Source organism: Rhineura floridana, chromosome 8 (assembly GCF_030035675.1).
Source record: "Rhineura floridana isolate rRhiFlo1 chromosome 8, rRhiFlo1.hap2, whole genome shotgun sequence".
Classification (NCBI taxonomy): Eukaryota; Metazoa; Chordata; class Lepidosauria; order Squamata; family Rhineuridae; genus Rhineura; species Rhineura floridana.
The window spans coordinates 71,739,735-71,758,114 of record NC_084487.1 but is presented as its reverse complement, the minus strand read 5'-3'; the positions used below and the strand labels follow the sequence as shown (position 1 = coordinate 71,758,114).

Sequence of the window (18,380 nt, the reverse complement as noted above, 5' to 3'; positions counted from 1 at the left end):
TTACCATGCTCTTCAACACCTGAGATGTATATTTTTTAGGACCCACCCTATTTTCTGTGATATTGTTTAGGTTGCTTTTAATTGTTTTTAATTATGTGTTTTAAAACTGTTGTAACCCAATAATAATAATAATATGCCAATGCAATGCTGTGCTGGTGTATATGCTATGTTGGCAGAACTCCTCCTGCACAGCAGCCAAAAGAGCATGGAGACATTGGTGGAACATGGGAGAAGCAGACTTATGCCAAATCCTCTTCTCTTTCACACACTGAACGTGCCTCCAACAACTGCAGAACTTTACAATGACCACAGAGCTGGTCTAAGGAAAATTCTTCCCATTCAGCTCAGTGAAGGGGGTGGTGAATCATTATCTACTCACACCTCCATGATGGATTATAGCAGGGATCCCCAAACTGTTTTTGGACCTGCAGGCACATTTGAAATCTAAGCAACTTCCATGGGCACAACAAAATACTCATTTCACAGAAGAAAAACATGGTGCTCCACCACCACCAAACAGGCAAAACACCTAGATCCCCCCACCAAAGAACAAATAAAACACAGACAAAACCCCCCACAGTCAACACCATTCCTCCCCAGCAAGCAACCCCCCACCAAAAATTACCAACAAAATCTTTTTTAAAATTTGGAAGTAGGAGGGGAACCTAGTGGGGTGTGTAGGGATCTCAGGATTATAAAATATGGGACAAAACAGCATCAAAACAACCAGTACACAAACCCCATGCAGAGACGCCAAAATGCAGATAACAGGGCATGCAACATGGGATTGTATCTCTCTGGCTTGAGGTCATGCACACAAAAGAGAATTTGGTGATAGAAGGGAGTAAGGGCGCTTTGCACACAAAAAAGGAGCGCTTTGCACAAAATATCCAATCTCCAGAACATTCAAAGGAACTTGAGAATAATTATTACAACAGAGGTGGGAACCCCTTTTGTCCAGCAGGCTGGATGGATCCAGAAGCAGCCACTCCTCCTTTAGCTATTTTTGGCAGGTGGACAGGTCCACCTGCCTGTCAGTCACCTGACATCATATGAGCTGGAGTCATGAGGAATACTGCAACTGCTATCCTGGTATCTGTCGAGCTACTGTTCAAGGCCCAGGAGTCCTACTGAGGTGGTGGGTTGGCAACCACCAACGTGTCTTTCACTTTCAGGATCTTCTCCAGCTGATGCATATCAAGGGCATGGTATATAAGGATCACTTTCTTCCCTCCTCAGGGGGTCTGAACCCTTGTCCTAGGGAAAGCTGTGTGTGTTCATTGCATGCATCTTCCCTAGGGAGCTGTTTGGGTGCTATGCTGTATGGCATCCTTTGTCAACCTGGTGCCCTCCCGATGGTTCTGGATTACAACTCCCATCCTCCTCACAGCCATGCTGGCAAGGACTGGGAGTTGTGGTTCAAAACATCTGGAGGGTACCAGGTTGGTGAAGGATGCTGTATGGCTTCTCCTTCCTTCCCTTTGTGTGTTGTGTTCAAAAACAGAATTTGAGAGCAGCATATGATACATGGAGAATTGAACCTCTGTATACAGGGATGCCTCTCATTCTTGGTTGCTAGTGTCTTCCTGCCTTTGTCACAGTGGCTCACATAATGGAATGTGAGTGGATTATCTGCAACTTCACCACATAATCTGTGACATTGCCATTCTGTCCATGATTGGTGGGAGCTGGCACTGTTCCTATGGACACTGGAGGCAAGGCTATTGTTGCCCCATTCTGTGTTCTGTGTTTTTCCCTTGTTCTGGGCTGGGATGTGATGGACATTGTGCTGGCACAGTGTGGTGTTTCTCCCTCCCTGGAGTGTAGGCTTCATCTGTCCAGCTACAATCCTATGGTATCGAGAGTCATCCCCATTTAACTCAATAGGCATGCATAGGACTGTGCTGTTATTGTGGCATATGCTTCTCTGGCCTGCATCCATCAGATGCACAATGATGCATCACATGTATTTGAACAGAAAGGCACCCACTCTCTTTGTGATTATGAAATCTCCTCACATACACTCCTTGCGCTTTTGGCTTCATCAGTGGTTGTAGATTTCTGTGATGATACTGCTAGGATTCTTCCTACCTGCCCCCTCCTCCCAACTGAAGCTCATTCTCTCTTTCCTTCACTATGCATGTTCTCATGCATGCTTTGACGTTGGGGATGGAAATCACTGTGTGTATGGTTTCCGGTCACAAATTGCCTCCAGGAGCTTTGTTTTCTAAATCCTTAAAGGAATAGAAAAAAATTTTATGCAGTCAGCTAGGTAAAAAGGAGAAGATGGGGAAACACTGACATAGTGGACAAATGATAGCACTCTTTGTAGTCTTATGCAGTACAATAATACACAATGAATTTACGTAATACAAATTTCATAGGATCAGTTTGATTATTGCCAAGTGCATGTGTGATTGAATTAATCAGGAATCTCTATGCCTGTAAGCCCTTCTCTGGAAAAAAAAATTAAGGCTGAGTCCAACATTCATGTCTATCACTTGTTAACTTATTACTCCACTCCCCTTTAATGTGTTAACTGCCTCATTTGAAAAGTGATATGAAAGCTTGCTCTGTAATGCCTGAACTATGATGGGTGTTTCACAAATGAGATAATCTTTGCATAGCCATCAAGTGATGGAACACGCACATATAAACAAACCTTTCAGATACACAGTGGGCATTTCTGTTACCAATTTGATCCTATGCATGTTTACTCAAAAGCAAGGCCCATTTTATTCAATGAAACATTCAGGATGAATACTTTCCAATTTATAAACACTACTTCTACCATTTAGTCTATAAAATCTGACACACAACTCTTCCTGCATCTTTTCTGCAAATACGTTCTTTCAACAGTCTTCATTCTATGTCCAAGGCTCTTTCTGGGAGAAAGGGTGGGATATAAATTTAATAAATAAATAAAATAAAAAACAGAAGGAAGTTTCATTTTGTCTTTTAGGATTGCTCCCATCCTGGGTAAATGTGTCTCAGATTGCAACCTAAGCCATACACATATTTAATAAACTTTTGGCATAATAAATGTATTAGTCATTAAAGTGCTACAAACCTCATTGTTTTTGCTACAAGAGACTAACATGGCTACCCCTCTGGAAAATAAATCTAAACATGGTGCAAACTAAATTCCAGTAAGTGCTCACAAAAAAGCAAATATCCCAATATATATTGCATAATTTTGCATCCAAAGCTCAGGTTGCCCAGTACTTTGGACATTTTTGACAAAGGCAAATGTGGATATATGTGATAAACAGGCAATAAATGGGAAGTGAAAATGTTTGTCATGTTGCAGCCCAGAGACTGATACTTTAAGTTGAATGTGTGTATGAAAGATCAGGAAAGGGCACATGAGGCTAGCTGAGTGCCTCATGCTTCATTAAACAACTTAAAGGTATAGCATCAACAAGACTGGTGCCAAGGGTTGGCAAGGTTGGGCATCTGCTGAGGGCTCACAGCCCAGCAAAAGTTCCTCTGACAAGAATCTCCCGGATCTGCTACAAAAAAGACGTAGACTTACTAAGGGAGAGGAGCCCATAGAGAGTATCTTGCCCAATTGCCCTCCAAAACCTGGAACTGACACTGAACATTCATCCCTAGTAACTGGATAGCTGAAAGAATGTTTTGGCATCACTCATTCCATTGAATGCAGTGTGTCTGACTTTTGAGTAAACAAGTATACAATCAGCTTGTAATTTTCCAACATTTTCTAAGAGCTGTCCTTTTTTATCTTGGGATATGCAAGTCAGCAAATAAAAAATTAATTCTTAGAAAGGAAGCCTGCAGCACAATCCTTTTACATTTTTCTCCTGATTTACAGTATGTGATTGGTATCCTTTTGGGATATTCTAGATACTGACTGGACTGTGTAAACTTGCTTAATGATTTATTTTATTTGGAAAAACTTAGGAACAAGTTTGCTATTCTCATTTTTGGGAGAACGCTTATGAGACAAAGGAGGACATTTTAACTAGAGCAATCATGGGCCTGAAAGAATGCTACGCTACATATTAGAAACTGTGCAGTATAAATGTCTAAAATATGTAGAGTTTGTGATGTTTGACTTGGTCTTTGTAATAATAATAATATAATAATAAATTTAATTTATGCGTCGCCTATCTGACCAATGGCCACTCTAGGCGACTTCATTGTGAAAAATTAAAACACAATACAATAATACAAAATACAAAATAGAACAGTGCGACAGCAAAAGCAATAATAATACAGGGCATGAGGCATTTATTTATTTTATTTATTTATTTTATTTAATTTATATACCGCCCTAAGCCAAAAAGGCTCTCTGGGCGGTGTACATCAGAAATAAAACAAGCACAATATATAAATACAATAGATATAACAATAAAACAAACAAACAAACAAGCAAGGAACCAAACTACACCAAAATACAACAATAATGCAATACTGTTAAAATACACTATAAAATACACATAAGATACAGTTTAAAATGCCTGGGAGTATAAAAAAGTTTTCACCTGGCGCCGAAAAGATAGCAGCGTCGGCGCCAGGCGCACCTCATCAGGAAAACTATTCCACAGTTCGGGGGCCACCACTGTAAAGGCCCTAGTTCTAGTCATTACCCTCCGAGCTTTTCGATGGGATGGTCATAGCATTTAGCCCTCCCCGGAAATCCCGAAGGCCTGTTGAAAGAGCCAGGTCTTTAAGGCTTTTCGGAAGACATTTAGGGAAGAGGCATGCGGTAGATCTTGTGGGAGGGAGTTCCAGAAGGTGGGGGCCGCCACTGAGAAAGACCTCTCTCTAGTTCCCGCCAATCTAGCTGTTTTTGTTGGCTTTTGTTTTCTTGAGAGAAGGCCCTGTGTGGCTGATCGATTGTACCAAAATCTTCCTTATATTGGTTCTGTTTTCCTTTATAACAATTAGTATCACTTTATGTTTTGCTGTATTATCTAATAGAGAAGAAAGTGTTTCAGTGTTTCCTCTGAGCAAACAGAGTAGCAATTAAGTAGCAAATTGCTGTGTGCCTCTTGAATTTGGTGTGCTTGGATGCAGTAGGCAATGACAATTTACAACTTCAGACAATCACATCTGCAATTCTAAGCACATTTATTAGGGAGTGGTTTTCATTGGACTCAGTGGAGCTTACCTTTGAGAAACAATTCTTAGTATAATGTTCTAGGTTTTACTATTATTGCTTCAGATTTTTAATGTTTAATGTATTTGTACGTTTTATTTTGTACGTCGCCCAGAGTGGCTGGATAACCAGCCAGATGGGCAACTAATAAATTTAACAACAACAACAACAACAATAATAATAATGTTGCATAACTGTAATTAGGGGTAAGTCCTATTAAACACAATGGGCTTACTTTTGAATAAACATGCAAAGAACTGGCTGCACAGGTATTGAGAAAAGTCTGATATTGGTCGGCTCCTTCCTCTGTTTCTGTGCCAATAAAAGACACTGGGTGGATCTCTGATTTTGCAGGAGAATGCCAGCACCAATTACTGGCATGGATATGATGAGAGGACTAAGAGTTAAGGCACACCCTGTCTTCTTTCTTTCCCCAGCATGGTTTCATCTCAAAACAAAATCAATCATGAGAAAATTTAGGTTCTGCTCCACATAGTAGCTGAAAGAATATGAAGCAAAAGAATTTACTGTGGGTGAAAAGGATAAACAGGAAAGCCTATTTCACTACTCCTTCAAGAGTCTGCCGGCAGCAATTCAGTTAGCATACCACTTTTGACATTTTCTCAGGATTTCAACCTGTGGTTTTGAGATATTTGTTTTACTTGCATCTGCTACTTCTGGGATTTTTTCCCTAGAACGGTGATACATTCTCCAAAACAGGTAAGGAATACTGATTAAGTGCTTAGCAAAATTCATTCCCATCCTTTCAATTTATTGCTGATGAGACTTTGTTACTTACATGTAAGATTTCAATATATTCTGCACTGCAGAATCTTTAGAAGGAATATTTTCAAACACAAATAATCCAAGTTTTATTGTTTCTTGAATATAACAAATCCAATTAATATGCTAACATGTATGACTGACTAACATAGATCCTGATCCAATACATGTTTGTTTATAAATTCCACTGAGTTCACTGCTTGAATTTAAAGCCATAGTAGTTTTCTGACAGTTGTCCTAACACTTTTACTTGAAAGTAAGTCCCATTGAAATTAGTCCCTTCAAGAAACTATATTAAAATACGTGTTCCTTTTTAATATTTTTCCTGCTAGGCAATTCAAAGCAATTCATAATTTAAAAATGCTTTCAGTCTAATAGATATGATTGAAAGGGGGTAATGGGACAAGGAGAGAAAAGAAAAATATGACTGCAAGCAAGTGACAATTTCTGAGCCAGTGAATTTCAACATGTATAAGTGCAAAGCTTCTCTGATTATTTAGGAAAACCTAGTGGAAATATTGCAATATGGCCAGCAGTAGTCCTGATCATGAAATATAACACAATGTGCTGCTAGCCTTCTGGAGGAAGCAACTATCAGATAAATTTCCTTGGTTCTCTTTTAGGGCTCATTTACACAGTTTGTATGTGTTTGGTGCAACTCACATCTCCTTTAAATTTGCACGATTCACATGATGTTACTGGCAAACAGAACCTATCACACAGTTTCCCTCCTATAAATTCATACTACCTCAATCTGCTGATAATATGAAAAGGGAGAAAAAACATCTCCACTCCGTTTCTCTAATGGTTGCAGATGCTTTGCTCTGATGCTTTTAGGTGGGTGTGTCAATTGGTCCCCTCTCCATGCCCACTATCTCCTTTCTTCTTTCATCTTGTTTTCAGTGGGCTGATAAGCAACTTCTGGATGTTGTCCTCTGTTCTGCTGGCCTTTTTTATGTTCCTGCAAATGATGCCTTTATTTTCCTTTTCCTCTAACTTGTGCACAAAAGGATAACACTGCTCTAACAAAGATTTGTATTTCAGCTGTATCCTACCAGTCATAGGCAGGAAAAACACAGATATTCACACTTCTGGGGTTATTTTTAAAGGAACTGACTGCATCTGATAAAACAGACTGAGCACGCTTGGTCACCTAGCAGCCGATCTTTCCCAGAGGAATAGCTACTTGTGTGAATGGAAAAAAGCAATTGGTAGCTACCATTGAGCAGGAACTGCAGACTGTGCAAATTAATAGCAAAGGTAAAAGCAATGTATTTGCTATGAAGAAATGCTCCCATGTAGATGAGCCCTTTGTTCTCATCTGCACTTGTTGCTTACTGACTAACTGTAGCCTGAGAGGTTCATGGGACTATTTAGAAAGCTTCCGAGCAACTTGAGGTACGTTTTGTATCAGATGTTCAAATATTTTGGGTAGAAGTAGGTCTCTAGGCTCACATTGTCTGTCAGGTTTTCTTTTATTGTTGCTGCAGGGAAGCCTGTTAATCTTTCTCAGCCTTCGCCAACCTAGTGCCTTCCAGATGTTTTGGGCTACAATTCCCATAATCTCTAGCTAGAATGGCCAAGAATCATGGTAGCTGTAGTCCAAAACATTTGGAGGATATCAGGTTGGCAGAGGATGGTCTGCCTGGTTATTCACCTCAGAGTTGAAAAAATTATTATTAGTAGTAGTAGTAGTTAGTCACTTGTTAGTCAAAGGTCTCCAAGTGACTTACAGTACAATACCATAAAACAAAATAAAAACAGCAACCCCCATAACAAGAAGCTTTGGCAGCACACTAATAACAAAAAAGTGTCAATGAACATGCCAGGCAGATATCACTGGGGAGCACATTCCAGAGATGGGGAACCACAACTGAAAAAGCCCTTTTGGCTGTTTGTTGATATTCCTGATAGTGCCGTTCCACCCCAAGACATTTTGCTGCCTGAAGCAGAGCTCTGATGCCTCCACGAGCAGTCTTCCTCAAGCAAACACATTTAAAAGTAGTGCTACGCTTCAGCACTTCCTGCCTTTTTCTATTCTCTTATGAGGCCATCTGAACCAGGCCACTTCACACTGCTGCATAGCAGGACTGGCATTGGTAACTGGGGCATCCTATCCTACAAACCACAGTTGGACAACCAGCCCAGGGGTTGCATGTAGCTCTCCTGACCTCATTTTATTTGCCTGCCCTTCAGTGCCTCTTGAAGTTACCCCATTCTTCCAGCCTACCAGAGTTATTTTTTGTTTCCTCCTTATTTTTCTCCTGGGTTTTAAAAGTGCCTCTTCCCTGTATATCATTTTAGAATAATTGGATTGCATTTCAGCCAACTTTTTTTTAAAAATTCAGATTGTATGTCTTGGCAAAATTAAGTTCCCCTCCACGGCTGTCCAACAACAAATCAGTAGACTCCGAGTGGTTGAAGCTTGCCAAATTTCAGGATGAAAGCAGCAGTGGTTCTCCCACAAAGGCAGATTTTACCATTTGGGGGTGGGTCCAATAGACATTATAGGGAGTTGGGTGGGTGGGAAGAAAGAGCTTAGATTTCCAGAGAAGACTGAGGTGGGAAAAGATCACCCCCAACAATGACTCTGTAACTCAAGTGTTGTTGATGGGGATATGTTTCTGCTCCCCACATGATTTTGGGGGATACAGCTTTCCCTGGGAGAAAGATCTTTCAGTTGACTGGCAATGTCATTGTTTATTTATTTATTTATTTATTTATTTATTTATTTATTTGATTTATATCCCGCCCTCCCTCCCAGCAGGACCCCAGGGCAGCATTGTTGAGGGTGATCTTTCCCCCATCTCAGTCTTTCCTCAGAATCCATGCTTTTTTTTTTTAGTTTCACATGAAAAAACAACAGGTTTTAATCCTGCCCCCAAATCACTGTGATTTGCCAGCTACAGTGGTTCCTTGACTGGTATAGCCTGGCCTTAGTTGTCCATGTTCTGATGACCTCTTGTCTGGACTACTGTAATACAGTGCATTTATTTATTTATTTATTTATTTATATCCCACCCTTCCTTCCAGTAGGAGCCCAGGGCAGCTGTACACCGATGCACTAGGGGAGTTGAGAGGCAGAGCTTGGAACCAGGCAGAGCTTGGAACCTGGCAGAGTGGTAACTTGGTACTCAAGTTTGATCTTTCTCCCTGTAATGCAGGTGTGGGGAACATTTGGCCCTCCAGAAGTTGCTGAACAACAACTCCCAACACCCCTAGCAAGCATAGCCAATGGCCAGGGATGATGGGAGTTGTAATTCAGCAACTTCTGGAGGACTAAACATTCCCCACACATGCTCAACTCCTCTATCAGCCCAACATAACATTCCTTAAGCTGATGGAAGAAAAACTGTGGACACCCTTTGTTTACTTTTGTATGGTAGAACAGAGCAAGTGTTTTTCATGTGTCTCAGTATGTTTTTTATATACCAGGGGTGGCTAACCTGTGGCCCTCCAGATGTTATTGGACTACAACATCATCCCTGACCATTGCTTATGCTGGTTGGGGCTGATGGGAGTTGGATTTCAATATTGAGAGCCACGGGCCACCCCTGTTGTATACAATTTTTTCAACGTTGTGCAGGCAAAGAGGGTCATTGTGTGAAGTGATATAGGCAATATGATTGCTTTCTGTTTTTCTTCCCTTACTACTGAGGTAGGGAGCCTATGAAGTTATTGGAGTCCACCTCACATAATCCCCAGCCAAAAATGGCCAATGGCCATGTATGATGGAATTGTAGTCCAACAGTATCTGAAAGGTCACAGGTTCCACTCCCCCTCCATTTAGCAGAACTATTAATTATGTCAATTATTAATTATAACTAGTTATACTAAGGATGTGGCTGGACACTATTTCATTTCAAGAGTACAACTTACACACAAACTTTGCAAAGTTTGACAAAGGAAACATTGACATATTATCCACTACCAGATCACCATCAACCTCCCTGATGGCAAACAAACAAAGAAACCAGTGGCCCTGCAACATGTGAAGTGCCTAAAACACACTGGGGCAACCACATGGTAGTTGGAAAGGCCATGAAGTCCGGAGCCAAACCTAACAAGGGAGTCTGAAGTCTCTAATACCAAGAGACAATTGTCTCCAGCACCAAAGCTGACATCACATTTTATTGTCGTTGTTGTTTCTTACATGTATACCCCCACCATTCTTTCATCATAGAACCCAAGGCGACATGCATGTGGGTCTCAGATGGACTCCCATCCAGGCCCTGACCAGACCCAGCAAGGTGGTGACCTCATGTGCTTTCAAAGACCATAGTAGCCTTTTGAGAGGAAGTTTGTTAGGCAGCTGGATGGACAGTATACCAAGAGAATCCCCATTTTATCCTGTGTGCCTAACACCAGATAAAAACACTTGAAATGAAAGCTCTGCAAAAAGGGAAATCTGTAGAGCAGAGGTGGGGAACCATCTTCAGCCCTAGTGCTACATTCCCTTCTGGGCAACCTTCTGGAGGCCAAATGCAAGTGATGGGCAGGGGCACAAGTGGGCAAAGCAACAAATGTAAAATGTATCTTTGTACTGCTAGGTTAGATCAGTACACAATAAGACCACAGTCATCCATGATTTGATTTGATCATGGATGAAGGTGCTGATTTGGTATGCATTACCAAGACCTGGGTGGGTGAGCTGGGAGGAGTTGATCTGACGCACCTTTGCCCACCTGGATACTCGGTGCAACACCAGCATAGGCTGCAGGGACAGTGGGGAGGAAATGCTGTCATCTACAGAACTTCCATCTGTGTCACCAGGAAACCACTCTGTCTTGGAGCTGGCTTTGAGGGCCTGCACCTGATGTCGGGCTGAGGAGACAGTAAACTAGGGTTGCTGCTGGTGTACCATCCACCCTGCTGCCCAGCAGCTTCTCTGACAGAGCTGATGGAGGCCGTCTTGGCTGTGGTATTGGAGGAGCCCAGAACGCTGGTCCTGGGTGATTTCAATGTTTATGCTGAGGCTGCCTCTAGTGTTCTGGCTTGGGACTTCATGGCCTCCATGATGGCCATGGGGCTGTCTCAAGTTGTTACTAGCCCAACACATAGGACAGGGCACACCCTTGACTTGAGTTTTGCTCCAGATGGAGGAAGAGGTGGTCTGGAGATAGGGGGGTGGATGTGACAACATTGTCATGGTCAGACCACTTCCTGATGACGTTTAGACTTATGGCTCCGATCCCCCCCTGCAGGGGTGGTGGACAGATTAAGATGGTCCACCCCCAAAAGACTAATGGAATCCACGGGATTCCTGAATGCCCTGGGGGAGTTCCTATAGATAGAGCAGGTGACCCTGTTGAACCCCTCATGCTATGGAACAGCGAGGTGCATCAGGCTCTTGACACAGTTGCCCTTGATCGCCCTCTCCAGCATTGTGGAGCCCAGTTTGCATCTTGGTACACTAGTAAGTTAAGGGCAAAGAAACAGACTGGATGACAGCTAGAGTGCAAGTGGCAAAAGACATGCTGTGAGGCTTATCGGGCCTGAGTAAAACATCATAACCATGTCTACTGTGCAGCAGTGAGGGCAGCAAAGAAGGCCCACTTCTCTGCCACCATCACATCCTCAAGCAGTCGTCCAGTCGTGCTTTTCCGTATTATCAGGGGTCTGTTGACATCAACTCCAGGAAATGGAGTTTTAGACCCTTTGGAGGCCCTCTGTGAATTGTTTGCAAGGAACTTTGAGGGCAAAGTTGCTCACCTCCATAGCAGTCTTGATGCCACATCCATATCTAGTGTAGTCCTCAGTGAGGTGTCCAGTGCACGTCTGATGTAACTTCTTGGGATCAGTTTCAGTTGACGTGGCCTGATGATGTGGACAAGCTGCTTGCAATGATGTAGCCAGCAATGTGTCCTCTCAACCCTTGCCCTTTTTGGCTTATTAAAGCTTGCCAAGGGGGTTTGACCGAGTGGATCCAGGGTTTGGTCAACGTATCATTGTGGGAGGGAGTGGTACCACCCAGCCTGAAAGAGGTGGTGATCTGACCGCTCCTGTAAAAGCCCACCCTGGACCCATTGGTTTGTGACAACTGCCACCCAGTCACAAATACCCCCCCTTTTTTAGGGAAGGTGATTGAGAGAGTTGTGGCACAGCAATTGCAAGTACTCTTGGATGAAACATTATCTTGACCCATTTCAATCTGGGTTCAGGCCTGGTTATGGGACTGAATCAGCCTTGGTCAGCCTGATGGATGACCTTTATCAGGAGAAGGACAGGGGGAGTGCAACCCTGTTATTCTTGATCTCTCTGTAGCTTTTGATACCATTGATCATGATATGCTTCTGGGTTGACTGGTTCTGATCCTACCTCCAGGGTTGTTTTCAGAGAATAGCATTGGGTGATTGTCTTTCAGCCCCCCAGAAGTTGTACTATGGGGTGCCGCAGGGTACCATTTTGTTCCCCATTCTGTTTAACATCTATATGAAGCCCTTGGGAGCTGTCATCAGGAGGTGTCAGCAATACGCTGATGATACCCAGGTCTATTTCTCTGTAACATCTGAATCAGGAGAGGCCATGCAAAGCCTGGACCGGTGCGTGGACTCAGTGGTAGGCTGGATGAGGGCCAATAAACTGAGTCTTAATCCTAGCAAGATGGAGATGCTGTGGGTTGGTGGTTCCTGAGTTCGGATAATTGGTCAGTTGCCTGCTTTGGATGGGGGCATACGGCCTCTGAAAGAGCAGGTCAGTAGTCTGGGGGTGCTCCTGGATCCATCTTTGTCGCTAGAGGCCCAGGTGACCTCAGTGGCTAGGAGTGCCTTTTACCAGCTTCGGTTGGTAAGACAGCTGCGGTCATTTCTGGACTGGGATAGCCTCACCACTGTTGTTCATGCACTGGTAACCTCCAGGCGGGATTATTGTAATGCGTTCTATGTAGGGCTGCCAAAGTTCTAGTTTTAGTATACAAAGCCCTATACAGCTTGGGACCAGGATACCTGAAAGACCCTCTTACCCCTTATATACCCAGTCGATCAGTGCACTCTGCAGGTGAGGGCCTTCTTCAGATACCATCTTGTCAGGAGGTCCGTTCTGCACAACATAGGAAACGGACCTTCAGTGTTGCAGCACCTACCCTGTGGAATTCCCTCCCCTTAAATATTAGACAGGTGCCATCTCTGTTATCTTTTCGGCGCCTGTTGAAGATCTTCCTCTCTCAAGAAGCCTTTTAAGTAGAAACCTTATCCCAGTCTGCGTCTGTTCTGGAATTGCTTTTTAAGATTTTTTAAAGGTTTTAAAACATGTTTTTAAAGATGTTTTGTTTTAATATGTTCTAATATATTTCAAAGTTTGTTTTTATTATGTTTTAGGCTGTTTTTAGTGTTTTGTTTGCTGCCCTGGGCCCCTACAGGGAAGAAAGGCGGGATATAAATCTAACAAATAAATAATAAATAGCTTCCAAACACACTCACATATCCCTCTCTGTCCTCCATCCAGGCAAGCAAGAAGCGCTATCAGGGCTTAAGGAGATATAAAAATATATATAGGGTGTGGACATTCATTCATTGCCAGGCCCGGCCTCCAAGAGGTCTTCTGTATCTTTAAAAGTTGTGCAGGGGGAAGAGAGAATTCCACCTTGTGGTTTTTCCCACTATAGCGTTGCAAGAACACCTGCACTTGGCTGACTTTCTCTTCTAAAGATACAGAATCAGTCTCAGGCCAGGAACCTGGCAACCCTAAATATACCATAATGACCCCACAACTCCCGGGCTATGGAATCTGTGCTGATGCTGAACACAGCACCTACCTGGAACAGGCTAACACTGCCTGTCCTGCCCATCTAAGAAAGTCTTGATAACAGATGTCAGGTTGGCACGCTCCTCAAGAAGCAAGTAATGGATAGCAGCCATTTCCACAGGCTCTGAGCTGGCATTTAGCATCAATAGCCAAGATTTGACAGTACAGCGACATGGCAAATAGAGTATCCTTGGATGAGAGAGGGATCAGAAAGTGAGGGACAGCTCTTAAATAACTCCCCTCATCAACAGGCCCATCCATCTTCCCCTGCTCCTTAAACAAGCAATTGCCCAGCTTCCCACCCTCCCAATCAGTGACAGCATAGCCACCCACAACAACATATGACATTAAACAACCAGAGCAAGCTGCAACAATACAATGTAGAGCAAAAGAGAATGAAATAAAATTGTCAAAAAGAACAAGCTTAATACAATCTTGTGCATGTGAACTTGAAAACAACTCCAGTTGCGTTCAATGAGACTTACTCCCAAGTAAGTGGGTATAGGATTGCAACCTAAAACAGCAGTAAACCTTCTGTTGCCTCTTCTTAACATATTCTCAAATAGATCTACACACACACACACACCCCAGCACCGTTCAAAGCACTTGATAGTCAATAACGTGTTCGTATCTTGCTGCACATTTTTCTTAATTATACACTTTTATGTAGCATTTTTTCTTTGCCCTGAAATGTGGCAAATCATTTGATATAGTTTATATTCAATATTTTTAAAAATACATCAAGTGCATCAATGGTTGCTATTAAATATCTAAGCAATATGGCCATATTTGTATAGAGAATAGGTAGTGCATGAACAAAATTATATTTAAAAAATGCTTGCTATTACTTGAAAGTAAGTCCCAATTAAATAAATTAGAGGTTACTTCTGAGTAGACCTAATTAGGCTCAGACAACAACATGTGAGCATTATTAGGATCAGACAGAGTCTCTAGAAGCCCACTAAAATTTTCAAAATGTGATAGGGCAAACTAGACATGCTGGTAGATCATGATTAGGATCTTCCACTTTTAAAAATCATTATTAATCTATAGCAGTCATGGGAGGGAAGGGAATCAGTTTGAGACCATTAGAACAGGGAAGATTCCATCCTTCCTTCTGCACCATTTTTCTGATTAAAATTGCCCTACACCTACTATTGGGGTGTGTGTGTGTGTGTGGCTTATAAAATACCTGTAATTTTTCCTTTGTGAGGCTAACAACAGTGGGGGGAGGGGGCCCATGTTTCAACTTGACCAACCACATTGAAAATGCAGGCATTGCTCCCTATCATCAAGTCTACTAATCTCTGAAATTCATGCTATAACCCATTGAGATAAATGCATCCCCCAATTAATTTTAATGATTCAGTACACCCAGGATATACTGTAGGAATTAAACAGTTTGACAAGAGCAGAACAATTTTATGAATAATCTAGTTCTTTCATTAAACAGATGTTCACATGCACAATAAATCCCTTTAACAGAGTTTACCAACAAAGCAATCCAGATTTCCCTTATCTTGCCAAGGTTAATTTGGAGGCAATCCTCATCAGCTTTACAGCTGAGGTGTATTTTTAAACTTTTTCTTCCATGCTACATTTCTTGCTCTACTGCTTAAACAAACATAGTCGCTGTTTTATATTAAAGACACTGAGAAACAGGAGGGTTGTTACGGATAGTGACAATCACTGACTTTCCAGCCTTGAAAAAGCAATAAAAGTAATATAATCCAAAGATGTTCTTTCCGAAAAGGAGATTCTACAAGTATAGACTTAACTCTCCGGAAAAAAAAAAAAGGAACTACAACATTCCAACATCAAGAAACATATGGAAGGTAGGTATTAATACCTTTTTTTTATGGCTCTTGGCAGAAGTGGTATGTTTTGTATCCAGTTACAACAAGCCAACATTTGAAGGCAGTATTTTAACAGTATTTTAAAGAAGTTAGATTCTTTTCTTTCTTATTTGCTCCTGTATTTTAAAATGAAACTTGAAGTGGTTGCAATCTGATGTACATTTAGGAGCAAGTTCCACTGAATACAGCGTGCCTTTTTTCAGAGAACATGCATAGGATCAGGTTATACTATAAATATGTTTCTCGGTGGCAGACAAATAATAAAATTATGAAATGTGCATATTGTGTTTAGTAGTCTAGTAAGTTTGACTGGCTTCCTTTTGTCATTGCCTTTCAAAACAGCATGGGTGCTTTGAAGCTCTTTATGGAGCTGCATTTTATTCAGCTCAACATTTCTGTCATCTAATGTGTTCTAAACAATATCTACCTTTTTAAGGTGCTGTAATTTCTGAATGTATATCCTGGAAGCCCCACTGATTATGAAAGAACTTCAAATAAAATGTGCTTAAGATCATAGGCTTGGTACCAGTGGCGGCTGGTAGCTCCATGTCAGTGGGGCAGTGGAATCAGCTCCAGGTTTTAGTCTGAACTTGCAAGAAACTGTTCAAGGTGCTGGATAGCTCCTTGAAAGTTCAGAATAAAACCTGGAGCAGATTCCACTGCCCCACTGACATACAGCCACCAGCTGCCACTGGTGTAAATGAAATGCAATCAGGTTGTAGAATTATGTACCGCCTGAGGTGCATCTTGTGCCATCATTGTATGCTTTTTAAAGATTGGTAAACATTTGACAGACACAAGATGCACTTCTTTACCCAGGCCTTTGGTTGAGTGGATGTCTTCCTTCTTCCTGCATGCCAGTGCACTGCTGTTCTGTTATTTTGTCATTGGTTGCTTTGCGATTTTGTTTTATAATGTAAATTGCACAATGACATTTTTGAAACTCACCCCGGGACCATTTGGTGAAGAGAAGGCTATAAGTACAAATAATAAATAAATAAATAAAATTTGCTTGTGCAGTAAAATAATCTTTGCAGCTCAAAAATCCACATCCTTAATACACAGGCCAAGTAACAGCGCTAAAGAGTAAAGGAATAAACCATGTTAGATTGCCTAACAATCTGCATTTTCCTATACTTGGGAACACTTGCTTCCTTTTCCAATATTATAATATGAAAACCAGCATGGCGGCATGACTTAGAACCGAGGGAAACAAAGTTCAAATCTGCCTGCCAATCCTCCCCCAGTCATGAAACTTGTTGGGTGTTAGACTGAGATAATGGCTGACCCAACTCACCTTCACAACGATCCTGTGGGGTTGAATGGTGAGGGGGTAAACAATGCATACCCCACACCCTGAGTTCTCTGAAGGAACGGAAGGATAAAAAATGTAATTAAAAAAAAACTTCCTGCCTGATCTCCCAATAGTGAAGCAACTGAGAGGTAAGAGCAGAGAGGCCTTTGCAAGTTTCTCTTGAACATGAGAACACAGCACAATGTACTTCAATGGATAGCAAGGAATTTAGAGGAGCATGAGAAGCATGGTGTGTGCTCCCCCATTGAACAATTAGGAAACAGGACAAGGAGCAGGAGACAGAATGACAGAATATTATAACTCGAAGTCTTATTTCTTAAGAATCTTATCACAGTGCTTAATCTACTCCAGAGAAGGCCTTCTGGAATGGCTGATGGCTCACCAAGGACTGACTGACAGATAATGGAATTATTTTCATATATTTGAATTGACCATGATTTGTGATATTTCCAAGTTTAGAATAAGGTCCAGAGACACCCACACCCTGTTGTTTACTTGGAAGTAAGTCCTATAGAATTCAGTGGGGCTTACTCCCTGCTAAGTGTGCATAAGATCAAAAACTCCTGCAACAGGGTTAACTGCAGTGGGTTAGCCTTCTTGTATCTCCTAACATGGTTATCCCAGATGTATCTTGAATAATGCTACTAAAATAGAAGACACATTTCAAGGCAACAAAGTGTGGAAACATTTTATGAGAGTAAACATTACCTAACTACCAACAACTTACTGTCAGTTTGATTGTGTAGTATTCAAGATTAGTCATACTCTCGGTAGATTTATTGAAAATAATTGACAAATTTTGAAGTTCGCTGATTTCAGTGGATGTACTGTGAGTGTCACAGTAGGATATCACTAATTATTTGCATTAGATTGCTATGATTTCTGACAGCTTCACCATTTTTATGGATCTTAAGCATATGTTCTTGAAGTTCCTTCAGAATCAATGGAACTTCCAGGAGATATGTCCAGAAATGGGAGAGTAATATTTATAAATACTATTTGTTGAGTGCCTTAAAAAGTTTACTGCTGTTCAAAACACATAGGATGACAGGCCCTTCCCAAATAGGTGTACAATTAAAAAAATTATTTTGTTTACGATTTTAAACCTAAATTTCCATCACAACTTTCAAAGTGCCTAACAAATTCACCTTTCAAAATAATTTAAACTTTCAAAAAATTAAAGTAGCCTGAGAAAAAAAGACAACACACCATATTAATTGTGGTTTTAAATGACATAAATACAGTAAAAGCAACATACGAAAACAATAGGTCTATACTAATAAAATTTGTTCTGAAAGATTAAGCTGCAGTCTTTATAGCTGAATCAAACTTACCTACAGGTGGTAGTTGGTGGATTAAGCGTGCAAGGTTGCCTGGAAAATACAAAAATTTGGAAAAGTAGAACCTAGTCTCCTGCTCCATCTTGAAGTCTTTACTGACAACTCATCCCCAGGAATAAAATACACTCCCTAGTAATTTGATGGTCTGTAATTAATTCCTGTATACCTCTTTGAAATGCACTTTTTATTAGCTGTTTTCCTGGCACTGTTGTTATAAA

The 18,380-nt window shown here is 41.4% G+C and overlaps 1 protein-coding gene across 3 annotated transcripts in view; it reads left to right on the top strand.

The window, feature by feature from the left end:
* Window positions 1-18,380, top strand: part of TMEM19 (transmembrane protein 19) — a 48,871-nt gene that overhangs the window by 2,978 nt on the left and 27,513 nt on the right. Inside the window, exon 2 of one of the 3 annotated variants that reach the window (XM_061639739.1) lies at window positions 5,563-5,845. The exons of 1 other annotated variant lie outside the window; for it this stretch is intronic. Coding sequence is in view for 1 of the 2 variants with exons in the window: in XM_061639737.1 (XP_061495721.1) it covers window positions 15,388-15,486 (99 nt within the window). In the remaining variant the exon portion in view is untranslated. Of the gene's footprint in view, window positions 1-5,562; window positions 5,846-15,372; window positions 15,487-18,380 lie in introns of those variants that run through there. One more of the 3 variants, XM_061639737.1, reaches the window with a different exon arrangement.